Raw genomic sequence first — 14919 nt, 5'->3', positions numbered from 1 at the left:
GGAAACATGTATCAATGCAAAAAAAGTTTTAAAAACGGCCGTTTTTTCAGGAGCAGTGAATTTAATAATGCTAAAAGTGAAACAATAAAAGTGTAATATTACTTTAAATTTCGTACCAAGGGAGGGGCGTAAAGTCAGCATGTGAAAAAAAGCGCATGTTTCCCGTACATAGAACTGTCGCTGCACAAAGTGTCATTTCTGAAAGAAAAAAAGGCATTTAAAACCGGCTTTACAGAGATGATTCATTCATAAAAAATAAAAATAAAAAAGCTGGGGGTCCCCCCAAATTCCATTAACAGGCCCTTCAGGTCTGATATGGATATTAAGGGGAACCCCGCCGTCAATTAAAAAAAAAAATTATGTTGGGTTCCCCCCAAATATCCATACCAGACCCTTCAGGTCTGGTGTGGATTTTAAGGGGAACTCCACCCCAAATTTAAAAAAAAAATGGCGTGGAGTTCCCCCAAAAATCCACACCAGACCCTTATCCGAGCACTGCTCCTGAAAAAACGTCAGTTTTTAAAACTTTTTTTTGCATTGATACATGTCCCCTGGGACAGGACCCAGGTCCACGAACACTTTTTAGGACAATAAATTGCATATTAGCCTTTAAAATTAACACTTTAGATTTCTCCCATAGACTTTAACAGGGTGTTCCGCGGCTTTTCGAATTTGCCGCGAACACCCCTAATTGTTCGTTGTTCGCCGAACAGGCAAACAGGCAATGTTCGAGTCGAACATGAGTTTGACTCGAACTCGAAGCTCATCCCTACTGTAGAAGATAACTGAAGACATGTGCCTACTATGACGGTTTATTGTTGCCTATCTCAAGCTAAAAGCCTCTTTGTTTAGTTTTCTGTGGAGTCAGGAAAAGTTAAAGAAGTACAGCCAAAGCTCGTTTTGTTGTACTTCTCCTGTGGCTCACAGGAGTGTAGTTCCTTCTGCACTTCTGTGACCCGTTTTCGGCAGCTTAAGCCTGTTGTCGGCTTGATGTCACAGACCTGGTCCAGGCTTGGCAAAGATCACGACCATATGGTCAGGATCCACCCACATGCCTGGACTGCGACCTGGCTCAGCCTTTTAGTGAGCCACTGAGAGCCTAAGCCGGCTACCCCCACCCGCTCCACAGCCCAGCGCTCCAGTGAGTGTAGGGGGGGCAGAGCAGACAGCGGTGATTGACAGTCATCAGTCTTCTGCTCAGGGAGCTGTGAGAACTGAGCAATCGGCAGTGTTTGATCGCTCGGTTCTCAGTCTTAGAGCCTGCGGGGGACCAATGCTGCATCCACCTAGGTAAGTATGATTCTAAAATAGAACAAATTCCCATACTTCTCTTTTAAAATGTCAGGTTTTTAGTTCTGTGAAAAAAAATGAACACCAGTCACCACTGAAAGCTTCATAAAGCTTCACTTTGGAAAGAATACCCAATCACATACAAGGAAATGTTTTAAAAAAAGCAACTGCACTTTGAAAAGTACACAATGGGGTTGATTTACTAAAGGTGCTCCAGAGCTTAGTAAATGAGGTAAAGCTCTACTTTGTAAAGAATACCCAATCACGTGATTGGATGATGGGAGTCAGCAGAGCTTCTGCTTATTTACTAAGCTCTGGAGCAACTGCAGTCTATTTGCCTTTAGTAAATTGACCCATAGAGTCAGTCTTGAAATGCCTCATGAGACATATAGGGGTTAATTTACTAAAGGAAAATAGGCTGTGCACTTTGCAAAGTGCAGTTGCTCCAGAGCTTAGTAAATAAGCAGAAACTCTGATGACTTCCATCATCCAATCATGTGAAAGCAAAAATTCAGTTTTTGTTTATTTTTATTTCCCTTACATGAGATTGGGTGCAGCTTTATCTCATTTACTAAGCTCTGGAGCAACTGCACTTGCAGAGTACACAGTCTACTTTCCTTTAGTAAATCAACTCCTAAGGCTGCATTCACACCTGAGCGTAGGTCGTTTGGTCGTTTTTTCGGTCGCCCGTATTCATGCTTATTTGCGCGTTTGCATACAGCGTCATCCGACGTTTTTGTACTTCGACGTTTTTTATTTTAGCCAATAGGAAAAATGATCATCTTTTCATCACTTGTTGCTATGTTGGTAGATTTTTTTTATCTTCTGCCTGGGTGAAATGTTCTATTGATTAAAGCGACGAAACGCCCGTAGCAAACGCTCGTTGTCGCGCTAGTCGCTTGAATCGAGCGTTTCCATTACTTTCTATGGGAAATAGAAACTCTCAAAAACGCCCAAACCGCCCAATTTGCGCGACAAAAAAGGGTCCAGAACTTATTTGAGCTTCAGGCGTTCGGCGTCAGGCTTTTCGGAGTGGAGATGTGAACCATCTCCATAGGGAATAATGTATTTTTTCCCCTCTAGCGTTTTTGAGCGTCGCGCTTCAGGCGACAAAACGCTCTGGTGTGAATGCAGCCTAACAGTCATGCTTGTAACTGCTGGTCTTGCAATGCTTCATGGGAAATATAGTTCCACAACAGCTGAAGGACCGCAGGTTGTCCACCTCTGAGCTGGATCAAGATGGACATTCTCCAGCTAGGAAATGAAGCAAGCCCTATCTGGCTTGCTGCAGATTCCAGTGCACACTGTGATATGCTGACAGTGTGCAGTGAAATCAGACTAAGCAAATTCAGGAGAGGAGCCTGTACTACTGGTAAGGCTAGAGTTGATCATTAGATACTGTTGCTTTTCCCTGACCTTGTTTTTCCCATTTCCCTGACCTTGTTTTTCCCATTTCCCTGACCTTGCTTTTCCCATTTCCCTGACCTTGCTTTTCCCATTTCCCTAACCTTGCTTTTCCCATTTCCCTGACCCTGCTTTTCCCATTTCCCTAACCTTTCTTTTCCCATTTCCCTGACCTTGCTTTTCCCATTTCTCTGACCTTGCTTTTCCCATTTCCCTGACCTTGCTTTTCCCATTTCCCTGACCCTGCTTTTCCCATTTCCCTGACCTTGCTTTTCCCATTTCTCTGACCTTGCTTTTCCCATTTCCCTGACCTTGCTTTTCCCATTTCCCTGACCCTGCTTTTCCCATTTCCCTAACCTTGCTTTTCCCATTTCCCTGACCCTGCTTTTCCCATTTCCCTAACCTTGCTTTTCCCATTTCCCTGACCTTGCTTTTCCCATTTCCCTGACCTTGCTTTTCCCATTTCCCTGACCTTGCTTTTCCCATTTCCCTAACCTTGCTTTTCTCATTTCCCTGACCTTGCTTTTCTCATTTCCCTGACCTTGCTTTTCCCATTTCCTTGACCTTGCTTTTCCCATTTCCCTAACCTTGCTTTTCCCATTTCCCTAGCCTTGCTTTTCCCATTTCCCTGACCTTGCTTTTCTCATTTCCCTGACCTTGCTTTTCTCATTTCCCTGACCTTGCTTTTCTCATTTCCCTGACCTTGCTTTTCCCATTTCCCTGACCTTGCTTTTCTCATTTCCCTGACCTTGCTTTTCCCATTTCCTTGACCTTGCTTTTCCCATTTCCCTAACCTTGCTTTTCCCATTTCCCTAGCCTTGCTTTTCCCATTTCCCTGACCTTGCTTTTCTCATTTCCCTGACCTTGCTTTTCCCATTTCCTTGACCTTGCTTTTCCCATTTCCCTGACCTTGCTTTTCCCATTTCCCTGACCTTGCTTTTCCCATTTCCCTGACCTTGCTTTTCTCATTTCCCTGACCTTGCTTTTCCCATTTCCCTGACCTTGCTTTTCCCATTTCCCTAGCCTTGCTTTTCCCATTTCCCTGACCTTGCTTTTCTCATTTCCCTGACCTTGCTTTTCCCATTTCCCTGACCTTGCTTTTCCCATTTCCCTGACCTTGCTTTTCCCATTTCCCTGACCTTGCTTTTCCCATTTCCCTGGCCTTGCTTTCCTCATTTCTCTGGCCTTGCTTTTCCCATTTCCCTGACCTTGCTTTTCCCATTTCCCTGGCCTTGCTTTCCTCATTTCTCTGGCCTTGCTTTTCCCATTTCCCTGACCTTGCTTTTCCCATTTCCCTGGCCTTGCTTTTCCCATTTCCCTGACCTTGCTTTTCTCATTTCCCTGACCTTGCTTTTCCCATTTCCCTGACCCTGCTTTTCTCATTTCCCTGACCTTGCTTTTCCCATTTCCCTGACCTTGCTTTTCCCATTTCCCTGACCTTGCTTTTCCCATTTCCCTGGCCTTGTTTCTAAACCAACATTTGCCCCTTTCTTCATGTCCTACTCAAGTCTCATACACAAAGCTGAATTCCTGTTTTCCTCTCTCGATTTTTTTCCTTACAGCAAAAAGCCAAAAGTCCCAAAAAGCCCATTTCCCCAGCAGAAGCCGCTCACCTTGGCGTACGACGGAGATTTCGACATGTAAATTCAAAGCTACAACTCAGAATTGAAAGAAAAATCAGCTGCCTTAACCCCTCTCCAGTACGAAAATCACCTCTCCCCGAATTTCTACCGGGAGGATAAAACCACCACCGGCGTTCTTTTACCGAAGATTAGACTTTCATTGATGGTCCAACCTTTTACCTCTTCCATGGCGCCACCTTCCCGAAGCTCATGTCCGTTCTTCAGAGCAGAGCTTTGGCTGCAGGCAGTTATCACATCCTGATATCTTATCTCATGGAATGCGTCAGCCAACCCACCCGGGTTTATCGCTGTGTTGTGGATTTCAGACCTTGGAGATCTCTTACCGAATCCTGATTCATCGTCTCATTGGACAATCCCCCCCCCCCCCAGACTTGATGAACAATTGGTGGTGATCGGAGGGTAATAATATCTCCTTTCTGTGTAATTGATTATTGTGGGCGTGGCTTCCCGGACCAGGATCAGAAGGCGGTTCTATGAAGTTGTATATTTTCTTGTATATATTTGAACTGTTACCATTTGCACACCTGCAGAATCCGTTTTTTCTACATAAAATTTTGTGATATATTTATAACCCAACTTTTGTATCTAATGTACAAATCGGTCACGTCAATACACCTTTACCAGGGAAGCCTTCCGCTAACTACGCCTAAAAGACTGGAAACCATTATTGCCAATAAAAGTGGGAAATGTTGATGTGGCTTTTGTCTCCGTTTTCTTTTCCTTCGTTTGCCGCCATGGGAGAAGAATTAACCTTTTCGCTGCCAGAGCCTGAAGATTACACAAAACCCCCCAAACATACATTTTCTGAAAGCAGGCACCCTGGTGCAGGGCCGCTGATACCACCAGTCCTCCTGTAGGGGGCCCAGGCACACAGAGGGTCCAAACAGCAGAGGTAATCAGTGTGGTCAGGTGGAGGGGCAATTACAGAATTACAGGATGCCCTGTGCGGTTCTTTGCAGCAGCTGAAAGCCGGTTTCTCCCCCTCCCACTGGCTTTCAGCTGCTGCAGGGAGAGACACAGACGCAAGGCATCATTCTTATATTTGCTTCCCCCGCACTAACACCCCTCCCTGATTTAAAATGTTTTAATAAATAATTTTTTTTAATTGTAAAGTTAAATCATTTTTAAAAATATAATAATTAAAAAAAAAATTATATATTTTTTTATAAGAAATGTAAAAATGAATTTAAAAAGGTCTAACTCACACGGGTTGTTTGTTGTGTTTGTGTCTACTGATACTGATTGTAGTGTATTTTTTTTAGTGAATTTTGTTTTTGTATAATTTTGGGGGGGGGGCCTGCCAGGTAGGAAGCAACTGAAAGCCGGGTTCTCCCCCTCCCACTGGCTTTCAGCTGCTGCAGGGAGAGACACAGGGCATCATTCTTGTATTTTCTTCCCCCACACTAATCCCCCTCCTGATTTAAAAATGTTAATAACTATTTATTTTTAATTGTAAAGTTAAATCATTTTTTTAAATAATAATTTTAAAAATATATATACTTTTTTATTTTTTTAAGGAATGTAAAAAATAATTTAAAGCCGGTTTCTCCCCCTCCCACTGGCTTTCAGCTGCTGCAGGGAGAGACACAGACACAATGCATCATTCTTGTATTTGCTTCCCCCACACTAATCACCCTCTCTGATTTAAAATTTTTAACAAATATTTTTTTTAAATTGTAAAGTTAAAGAATTTTTTTAAAATATAATAATTGTTTTAAAAAAATTATACTTTTTTTTTTAAGGAATGTAAAAAATAATTTAAAGCCGGTTTCTCTCCCTCCCACTGGCTTTCAGCTGCTGCAGGGAGAGACACAGACACAAGGCTTCATTCTTGTATTTGCTTCCCCCGCACTAATCCCCCTCCTGATTTAAAAATGTTAATAACTATTTATTTTTAATTGTAAAGTTAAATAATTTTTTTAAATAATAATTTAAAAAATATATATACTTTTTTTTTTTTTTTTTTAAAGAAATGTAAAAAATTATTTAAAGCCGGTTTCTCCCCCTCCCACTGGCTTTCAGTTGCTGCAGGGAGAGACACGGACACAATGCATCATTCTAGTATTTGCTTCCCCCACACTAATCACCCCCTCCCTGATTTAAAAATTGTAATAAATATTTTTTTTAAATTGTAAAGTTAAATCATTTTTAAAAATATAATATTTTTTTTTAAAAACTATACTTTTTTTTTAAGAAATGTAAAAAATTATTTAAAGCCGGTTTCTCCCCCTCCCACTGGCTTTCAGCTGCTGCAGGGAGAGATAAAGACACAGGGCATCATTCTTGTGTTTGCTTCCCCCACACTAATCACCCTCCCTGATTTAACATTTTTAACAAATATTTTTTTTAAATAATAATTTTTAAAATATATATACTTTTTTTTTTTTTTAAGGAATGTAAAAAAGAATTTAAAGCCGGTTTCTCCCCCTCCCACTGGCTTTCAGTTGCTGCAGGGAGAGACACAGACACAATGCATCATTCTTGTATTTGCTTCCCCCACACTAATCACTCTCCCTGATTTAAAAATTTTTATAAATATTTTTTTTAAATTGTAAAGTTAAATAATTTTTAAAAATATAATATTTTTTTCAAAAACTATACTTTTTTTTTTAAGGAATGTAAAAAATAATTTAAAGCCGGTTTCTCCCCCTCCCACTGTCTTTCAGCTGCTGCAGGGAAAGATAAAGACACAGGGACACATTCTTGTATTTGCTTCCCCCACACTAATCCCCCTCCTGATTTAAAAATTTGAATACATTTTTTTTAATTGTAAAGTTAAATTTTTTTTTTAAATATACAAATTTTAAAAATATATATACTTTATTTTTTTTATTTTTTTAAAGGAATGTAAAAAAGAATTTAAAAAGGTCTAAATCACATAGGTTCTTTGTTGTGTTTGTGTCTGCTGATACTGATTTTAATGTATTTTTTTGTGAATTTTGTTTTTGTATAATTTCGGGGGGGGGGCCCTGCCAGGTAGGATGTACGGGGCCCCATGGTTTCTAACAGCAGCCCTACACTGGAGAATAAAATAGTGGTAGTTGCCATTTTTTTGTAACACAATATTACCGCAAAGGTCCAGGAAATGCTAAATTTCAGTAAAGAACACACTACAGTGAATTTTAGGGCAAACTAACGTAATACATTATTGTCTAGCGAGCAGGGCCCTCTGATCCCTCCTGTATTGTATTGTAATTGTACTGTCAAACTTTTGGCGCCATATAAATCCTGTATAATAATAACACATTACCCACCATTTTGGTAAAATATAATAGACATAAACTTCACAAAATCGGAAGCGATGGGGGTGGGAGTGACCGAGGCACAACTGGCGAGTCTCCGTAGCAGCTTCCCCCTGAAGTGGACGAATACGGCCCTGACCTACTTGGGCACACGAATTCCACCAAAGATCTCCCAAGTATATAAACTAAACTTCCCGCCCCTACTTAGATCGGTCCAGACGCTGCTGACACAGTGGACCTCGGGATTCCACTCCTGGTTTGGTAGGAGCAACATCCTCAAGATGACCATACTGCCAAAATTCCTATATCTCTTGCAGGCTCTCCCTATCCATATACCAGCCGAATTCTTCAAGCGAACCCAAACCGCGTTCACGACGTTTCTGTGGGCCGGGAAACGCCCTAGAATTCATAAGAAGATCCTTTCCCTCCCTAAGCTTTATGGTGGCATGGCCATGCCAAATATCAGGACCTACTACCACGCAGCGCATCTGAACCGCCTTGTAGACTGGTGCAGACACAAGACCACTAAATTGTGGCCGACACTGGAACAATTACAGTGTGAGACCCCTCTGGACCGAGCGCCGTGGTGCCAAGCGGCAATACGGAAACCATCTAAAAACCACCCGTTGATAGGGACCACCATTAAAGTCTGCGCTAGACTTCTGACACAATCGCGCCTCTCGTCGGGGATTTCACCGCTACGGCCAATACTAGGGAACCCCTCTTTTGAACCGGGCATGAGGGATGCAAAATTCTCCGCCTTAAGAGATGCTGGCCTATTCCAGGCCTCTCACTTCAGTGTGGCGGGCCGGTGGAGAACACCGACAGAACTCACGGACCCAACGGGTCAATTTCAGCTGGACTTCCTGCGCGCGCAACAACTTAGCCATTTTCTGAATACAATGACCCCCCCCACCCGACCTGACCACCCTCTCTCAACTTTTGAAGAGATATGTTCGGAATCGGGCACGCTACCGCATGCCCTGTCCCTTATCCACACAATATTGGTCACACCGGCGGAGGACTACAGAATTCCAAGTCTGGCTAAGTGGGAGCGAGATATGCAGTGTACATTTTCGTCGGGGCAGGCACAACACATCCTTACGTTTACACATAGGTCGTCAATCTGCACCAAAGTGCAAGAAACCAATTATAAGATCATGACAAGGTGGTACAAGACCCCGGCCCTTCTGAGTAAGATTTTCCCGACAACGTCGGACCGTTGTTGGCGATGCCAGACAGACAGAGGCACATTGCTGCATGTCTTTTGGACATGCCCGACCCTACGATCATACTGGGAAGCAGTACGAACAATCTCGCAAAAATTTACTGACCGGGTGATACCCGACGAACCGGCATACTTCCTGCTGCACGCAAACAACGTACCTATGCGTGTATATAAGAAATCAGTTATCCGCCATCTTCTTGACGCAGCAAAGGCGTGCATTCCACTGTGCTGGAAGTCTCCCCACCCCCCGACGGTCGCCATGTGGCTGCGGAGAGTGGATGACATTAGCAGACTGGAAGACCTGATCCTTACGAGCCAAAACAGAAGCGAAACATATTCTAAGACGTGGCAACTCTGGAATATGTTTAAGTACTCAGATGAGGGACAAGCACTTAGAGGAGCGCACTAGAAATCTCAGAAGAGTCTTGTAAGCTCGAATACGCATTTCTAGCTAGACGGCCCTCGGTACTAATAAAACACTTCGGGCGAAATGTGAGTTCATGTCTGCGGATCCCTCCCCCCCCCCCCATGTACCCCCCCCCCATATCTGCTATTCTCTCTCTGCCCCCTTTTCAACCGGGCTTTACCCGGCAACTCTCTAGCCTTCCCTTAGGCTACCTTCTCTAACCTCTTTTTTCCCTCTCTGGACCCTATTCCTTTAAAAAAAGTGACGGGTGGCGGTCCCGTAGGACCATGGCAAACAGACTGCGAGATGAGTGGGCTGGGCGGCTGAGTACTGGATGGGAACAAATGGGTAAAATACGTATGATGTCAACTGCATTGTAATACTTGGGATGTATGCCCACCCCTACCTGTACTGTATTTCTTTGTACTCTACCTAGCCCATACAATTATGGTTGTAATGTATATGTTGCCGCTGTGGGTCCGGCGGGCCTGTTTCCTGTTCTTAATAAATAAACAATTTTGAAAAAAAAATATAATAGACAAGGTTGCACTGAGTACATGAATACCCAACATGCCAAACCTTAGATTTGTGTGGGCCCGCAAAATGGCAATAAACTTAAGTAACCTATATTTCTGTAGGCAATGCTTCAAGAGCCCCATATACTCTTTATTACCAAAAGTATTGGGACACCTTTACACGTACATGAACTTGAATGGCATTCCAGTCTTAGTCCGTAGGGTTCAATATTTAGTTGGCCCACCCTTTGCAGCTATAACAGCTTCAACTCTCCTGGGAAGGCTGTCCACAAGGTTTGGGAGTGTGTCTATGGGAATGTTTGACCATTCTTCCAGAAGCGCATTTGTGAGGTCAGGCACTGATGTTGGACGACAAGGCCTGGCTCGCAGTCTCTGCTCTAATTTATTCCAAAAGTGTTCTATCAGGGTGAAGTCAGGACTCTGTGCAGGCCAGTCAAGTTCCTCCACCCCAAACTTGCTCATCCATGTCTGCATCCCCCAGTCTGCACAATTACCCCCCTCAGGTGTGCACAATCCCTTCTTCCCCCAGTCTGCACAAATGCCCTTTACCCTAGTCTGCACAATTACCTCCCTCCCTAGGTCTGCACAACCCAACCCTTCCCCCAGTCTGCACAATTACCCGCCCATCAAGTCTGCACAATCCCCCTCTTCCCCCAGTCTGCAAAATTACCCCCTCCCCTCAGGTCAGCACAATCTCCCCTTCCTTTAGTCTACACAATTACCCCCACCTCCCCCAGTCTGCACAATTTCCCCCCCCCAAGTCTGCACAATCCCTCCCCCCCGGTTGCACAATGCCCACCCCCCCTCCAGTTCTCACAATACCCCCCATTCCCCCAGTCTGCATGACTCCCCCCCCCCCCCGCCCAGTTTTCACAGAGTAAGAAATGAGAGAGAAAAGTAGAGGCAAAGCAAAAAGAGGTCAGGGGTGAGAGGGGGTGGTGCAGAGTGCAGATAGCTCACATACAAATTAAGCTTCCCCCCTCAGGCAGGCTGAGCACAGTGCATGCAGAAGGCTGGAGTTCGGGCGGAAACAAATGGGAGGAGAAATGTCGGATTGGACAGTCGGCCAAGTGGGGGAGGAGCTAGGAAGACAGTGGTGACGAGACGGGCAACAAGCAGATACAGCCCGACTCCCGGAAAAGCTAGATTTCACTACTTCTACTGCCATGACTGCTGCGGGAGGCAGAAGCGGTGCAGCCATTTTACTGCCCATTATCGCGGCCCGTGGGGCAAATGCATCCCTGCCCCCCCCCATGCCCAGCCCGCCCCTGTTCATCACTAACCTAGGATGACATTGTTGGTGGGGCGAAAGAGCAGACACACGTCCGGGCCAGTGTGTGTGAGACACACATAAGGAGAGGGAGGAGGGAAGGGAGCATTCTGGCACTTTGGCACGTCCACCTCTGCGGCACCGTGCACCCCGCGCACCCGCCCAGGATCGGCCCCGAACTCCGCTTTAACTTACTGTAGGCTCACTTCAAAAGAGCCATTATCTCAGCTTAGAGACATCAGAAACCAATGCTTGGGCCTGTGCAGACAGGAACATGACACATTAATAAAAAGTAAATCTTTGAATGCGGAATTTCATACTGAACTAATCGAGTTCACACATGACCATACTAAAACATGCAAAAGGGAAGATCGCTGTCAGATGCCTCCGGGGTGACATAGTTATCTGAGCTACCCTGTGTTTAGGATCCCTGGACACGGAATTCAATGCTGAACAATAATCAGTTTTAAGAATGCAACCAGTACATATTGGGAGATATGAGTAATGGTATAAAACTGTGTAAGGGAGGGTCATTATCAGTGCCGATCCTGACCTCCCTGGGGCCCTAAGCAAAATGACATGGCACATTAAAAATGAGAAGCGGGGGCGCTGATGACAGTGACATGTCACATTAACCACTTCCCTACCGCGTCATTGTGAAATGACGGCGGCAGGAACCCCTCCTCGATCCAGGAGGACGTCATGTGACGTCCTGGGCTTTGCGGGTGGATATCTGAATGATGCCTGCAGCTAGAGGCATCATTCAGATATCCTTCTCTCCTGCCGGCGATTCTGCACAACGTAAGAACGATCATAGCGGCGATTCCGCCGCTAGATCGTTCTTACAGGCGGCGGGAGGGGACATCCCCCCCCCCTCCCGCCGCCATCCGGTGCTTCTCCGGGCTCTCCCGTGCCATCGGGGGCCCGGAGAACGAATCGTCCGGCGCTGGCAGGAAGCATAGAGATGACTGGTGACCAGATGGTCACCAGTCATCTCTATGACCGTCGGAGGACCCGGGCGCGATGTGATGACGTCACGCCCGGGTCCCCGTAAGTAAACAAAGCCGCAATTGCGGCTGCTAAGCAACAGCAAGCATGAGATCGGTGAATTTTTTTTCACCGATTTCATGCTTTCCAGCCTGGAGGAGAGATATGGGGTCTTATTGACCCCGCATCTCTCCATAAAGAGGACCTGTCACACACATTCCTATTACAAGGGATGTTTACATTCCTTGTAATAGGAATAAAAGTTATAATAAAAAAAATAAAATAAAAAAAAAAAGTGTAAAAAAAAGAAATAAATATGTAAAAAAATAAATAAATAAAAAATATTTTTTTTTAACGCCCCTGTCCCCAGTAGCTCGCGCGCAGAAGCGAACGCACACGCAAGTCCCGCCGACATATGTAAACGCCGTTTAAACCACATATGTGAGGTATCGCCGCGTGCGTTAGAGTGCCAGCAACAATTCTAGCACTAGATCTCCTCTGTAAATCTAAACCGGTAACCTGTAAAAAATTTCAAAGCGTTGCCTATGGAGATTTTTAAGTACCGAAGTTTGGCGCAATTCCATGAGTGTGCGCAATTTTAAAGCGTGACATGTTAGGTATCTATTTACTCGGTGTAACATCATATTTCATATTTTACAAAAAAATTGGGCTAACTTTACTGTTTTGTTATTTTTTTAATTCATGAATCAATTTTTTTCCAAAAAAAAGGCGTTTGAAAAATTATTGCGCAAATAGCGTGCAAGATAAAACGTTTCAATGACCATCGTTTTATTCCCTAGGGTGTCTGCTAAAAAAACATATATAATGTTTGGGGGTTCTGCGTAATTTTCTAGCAAAAAAAAAATTATGATTTGTACATGTAGGAAAGAAGTGCCAGAATAGGCCTGGTATGGATGGGTGTATAACTGCCCTGTATGGAAGTGGTTAAAGCAGTGTTTCTCAATTCCAGTCCTCAGGCCCCCCCAACAGGTCAGGTTTTCAGGATTTCCATTATTTTGCACAGGTGACTTGATCAGTTTCACTGCCTTAGTAATCACCACAGCCTTTTCATCTGAGGGAAATCCTGAAAACCTGACCTGTTGGGGGGGCCTGAGGACTGGAATTGAGAAACACTGGGTTAAAGAAAGTTGAGAAGCGGGGGGAGGGGATGTTCTGCTGTCGGAAATGACATCTTACATTAAATTGAGAAGCTGGGGGCCTCTAGTAATTTGGGGGGCCCTTCGCAGCTTTGCGGGGCCCTAAGCGCCTTGCATAGTGAGCCTATAGGGCGGATCGGCCCTGGTCATTATACTGTCATCAACCCCGGACAGCCCATGGACCCTCCTTATCCGTTTTATTGCTCAGGGGGCACCTGTCATCACCCCTTTGATCCCAGAGAAAAGAGGAGATGCCAAGATAGTTGTCATTTCTCCTTTTACCATCAAATCAGGAACATCTGCCAAGTCTGAGAACCGATCACACCTGGCTCATCGACCCAAGGACATTGATTGCAAGTATTCTTCCTCCTCAATTCTACCTTATTTCTCTGTAACTGTATATTGTCTTTATTTCTTTGAAACACCTTTTTCTGTAAATATTTTATTTGCACCAATTTGACCTTTTCATTGTTAAAACCTTATTTTGAAAAGTGTTAACCTTGATCCCTAAGAGCCGGTTCACACTGGGGCGGCACGACTTCGGGGGGGACTCGGCAAGGCGTCCTGAAGACGACTTCAGAGGCGACTTGCAAAATGACTTCTGTATAGAAATCAATGCAAGTCGCCCCGAGTCGCCCCCGAAGTCGTACAAGAACCTTTTTCTATTTCGGAGCGACTTGCGTCGCTCCTATTAGAACAGTTCTATTGACTAGAATGGGACGCGACTTGTCAGGCGGCTGAGTCGCCCCAGTGTGAACCGGCTCTAAGCTCCTAATGCAAGCTAGAAAAAGAACCTTGAAGAGTGCTCCTGTAGAGGACGATCCTCTGACCGTCCCTCTCTGGGGGGACAGTGTGTGTTACAGACGATTATTCTAAAATCATAATTGGTATTGCTAAAATTACGAGTCCCTCCTGCTCGGTCCAAGGAGGTGGTGGCAGTTAAAGGGTTAATTGCTTAATTAGCCCAGTGACAATCGCTCTCAGGCTGCTGACACATATAGCTAGATTCAGAAAGACTTAGGCTGGCGTATCAGTAGATACGCCAGCCTAACTCTGAATCTGCGCCGACGCAAATTTAAGCGTATTCTGGTAACCAGATAGGCTCAGATACGAGCGGCGTAAGTGTCTTACACCGTCGTATCCTAAAGTATCATTTTTAGGCTGACCGCTAGGTGGGGCTTCCATTGCGGTCGGCGTAGAATATGTAAATCACTAGATACGCCTATACACGAACGTACGCCCGGCCGACGCAGTACAGATACGCCGTTTACGTAACGCATTATCAGGCCTAAAGTTATTCCATCAAATAGCTGGAATAGTAATGTTAAGTATGGCCGTCGTTCCCGCGTCGAAATTCGAAAATTTGACGTCGTTTGCGTAAGTCGTCCGTGAATAGGGATTTACGTCATTTACGTCCACGACGAAACCAATAGGCCCGTGCGGCGTACTTTTCCACAATGCACACTGGGATATGTAGGCGGACGGCGCATGCGCCGATCGTAAAATACATCAATCACGTAAGGTCAACCCCCATTAGCATAAAACACGCCCCCTCAGCCGAATTTGAATTATGCGCGCTTACGCCCGCCCGGTTTACGCTACGCCGCCGTAACTTAGCAGGCAAGTACTTTGTGAATCATGTACTTGCCTCGCTAACTTATGGCGGCGTAGTGTAAATGCCATACGCTACGCCGCCGCAACTATGCGCCCGCCTACTTAAATCCACCTAATAGACTGTGGTCCTGCGAGCTGGAAA

The 14919-nt window shown here is 44.8% G+C and overlaps 1 protein-coding gene across 1 annotated transcript in view; it reads left to right on the top strand.

The window, feature by feature from the left end:
* THSD7B (thrombospondin type 1 domain containing 7B) overlaps window positions 1-5036 on the top strand; it is a 714750-nt gene extending 709714 nt beyond the window's left edge. The window contains 1 exon segment of the mRNA XM_040358054.1: window positions 4257-5036. Within this exon segment, the coding sequence (XP_040213988.1) occupies window positions 4257-4338 (82 nt within the window). The 3' untranslated portion in view covers window positions 4339-5036.
* The last annotated feature ends 9883 nt before the right edge of the window (window positions 5037-14919 follow it).

The sequence above is a fragment of the Rana temporaria genome, chromosome 6 (genome assembly GCF_905171775.1).
Source record: "Rana temporaria chromosome 6, aRanTem1.1, whole genome shotgun sequence".
Taxonomy (NCBI): Eukaryota; Metazoa; Chordata; class Amphibia; order Anura; family Ranidae; genus Rana; species Rana temporaria.
Note: the sequence above shows the minus strand (reverse complement) of the source record. Positions and strands in the feature narration are given on the sequence as shown.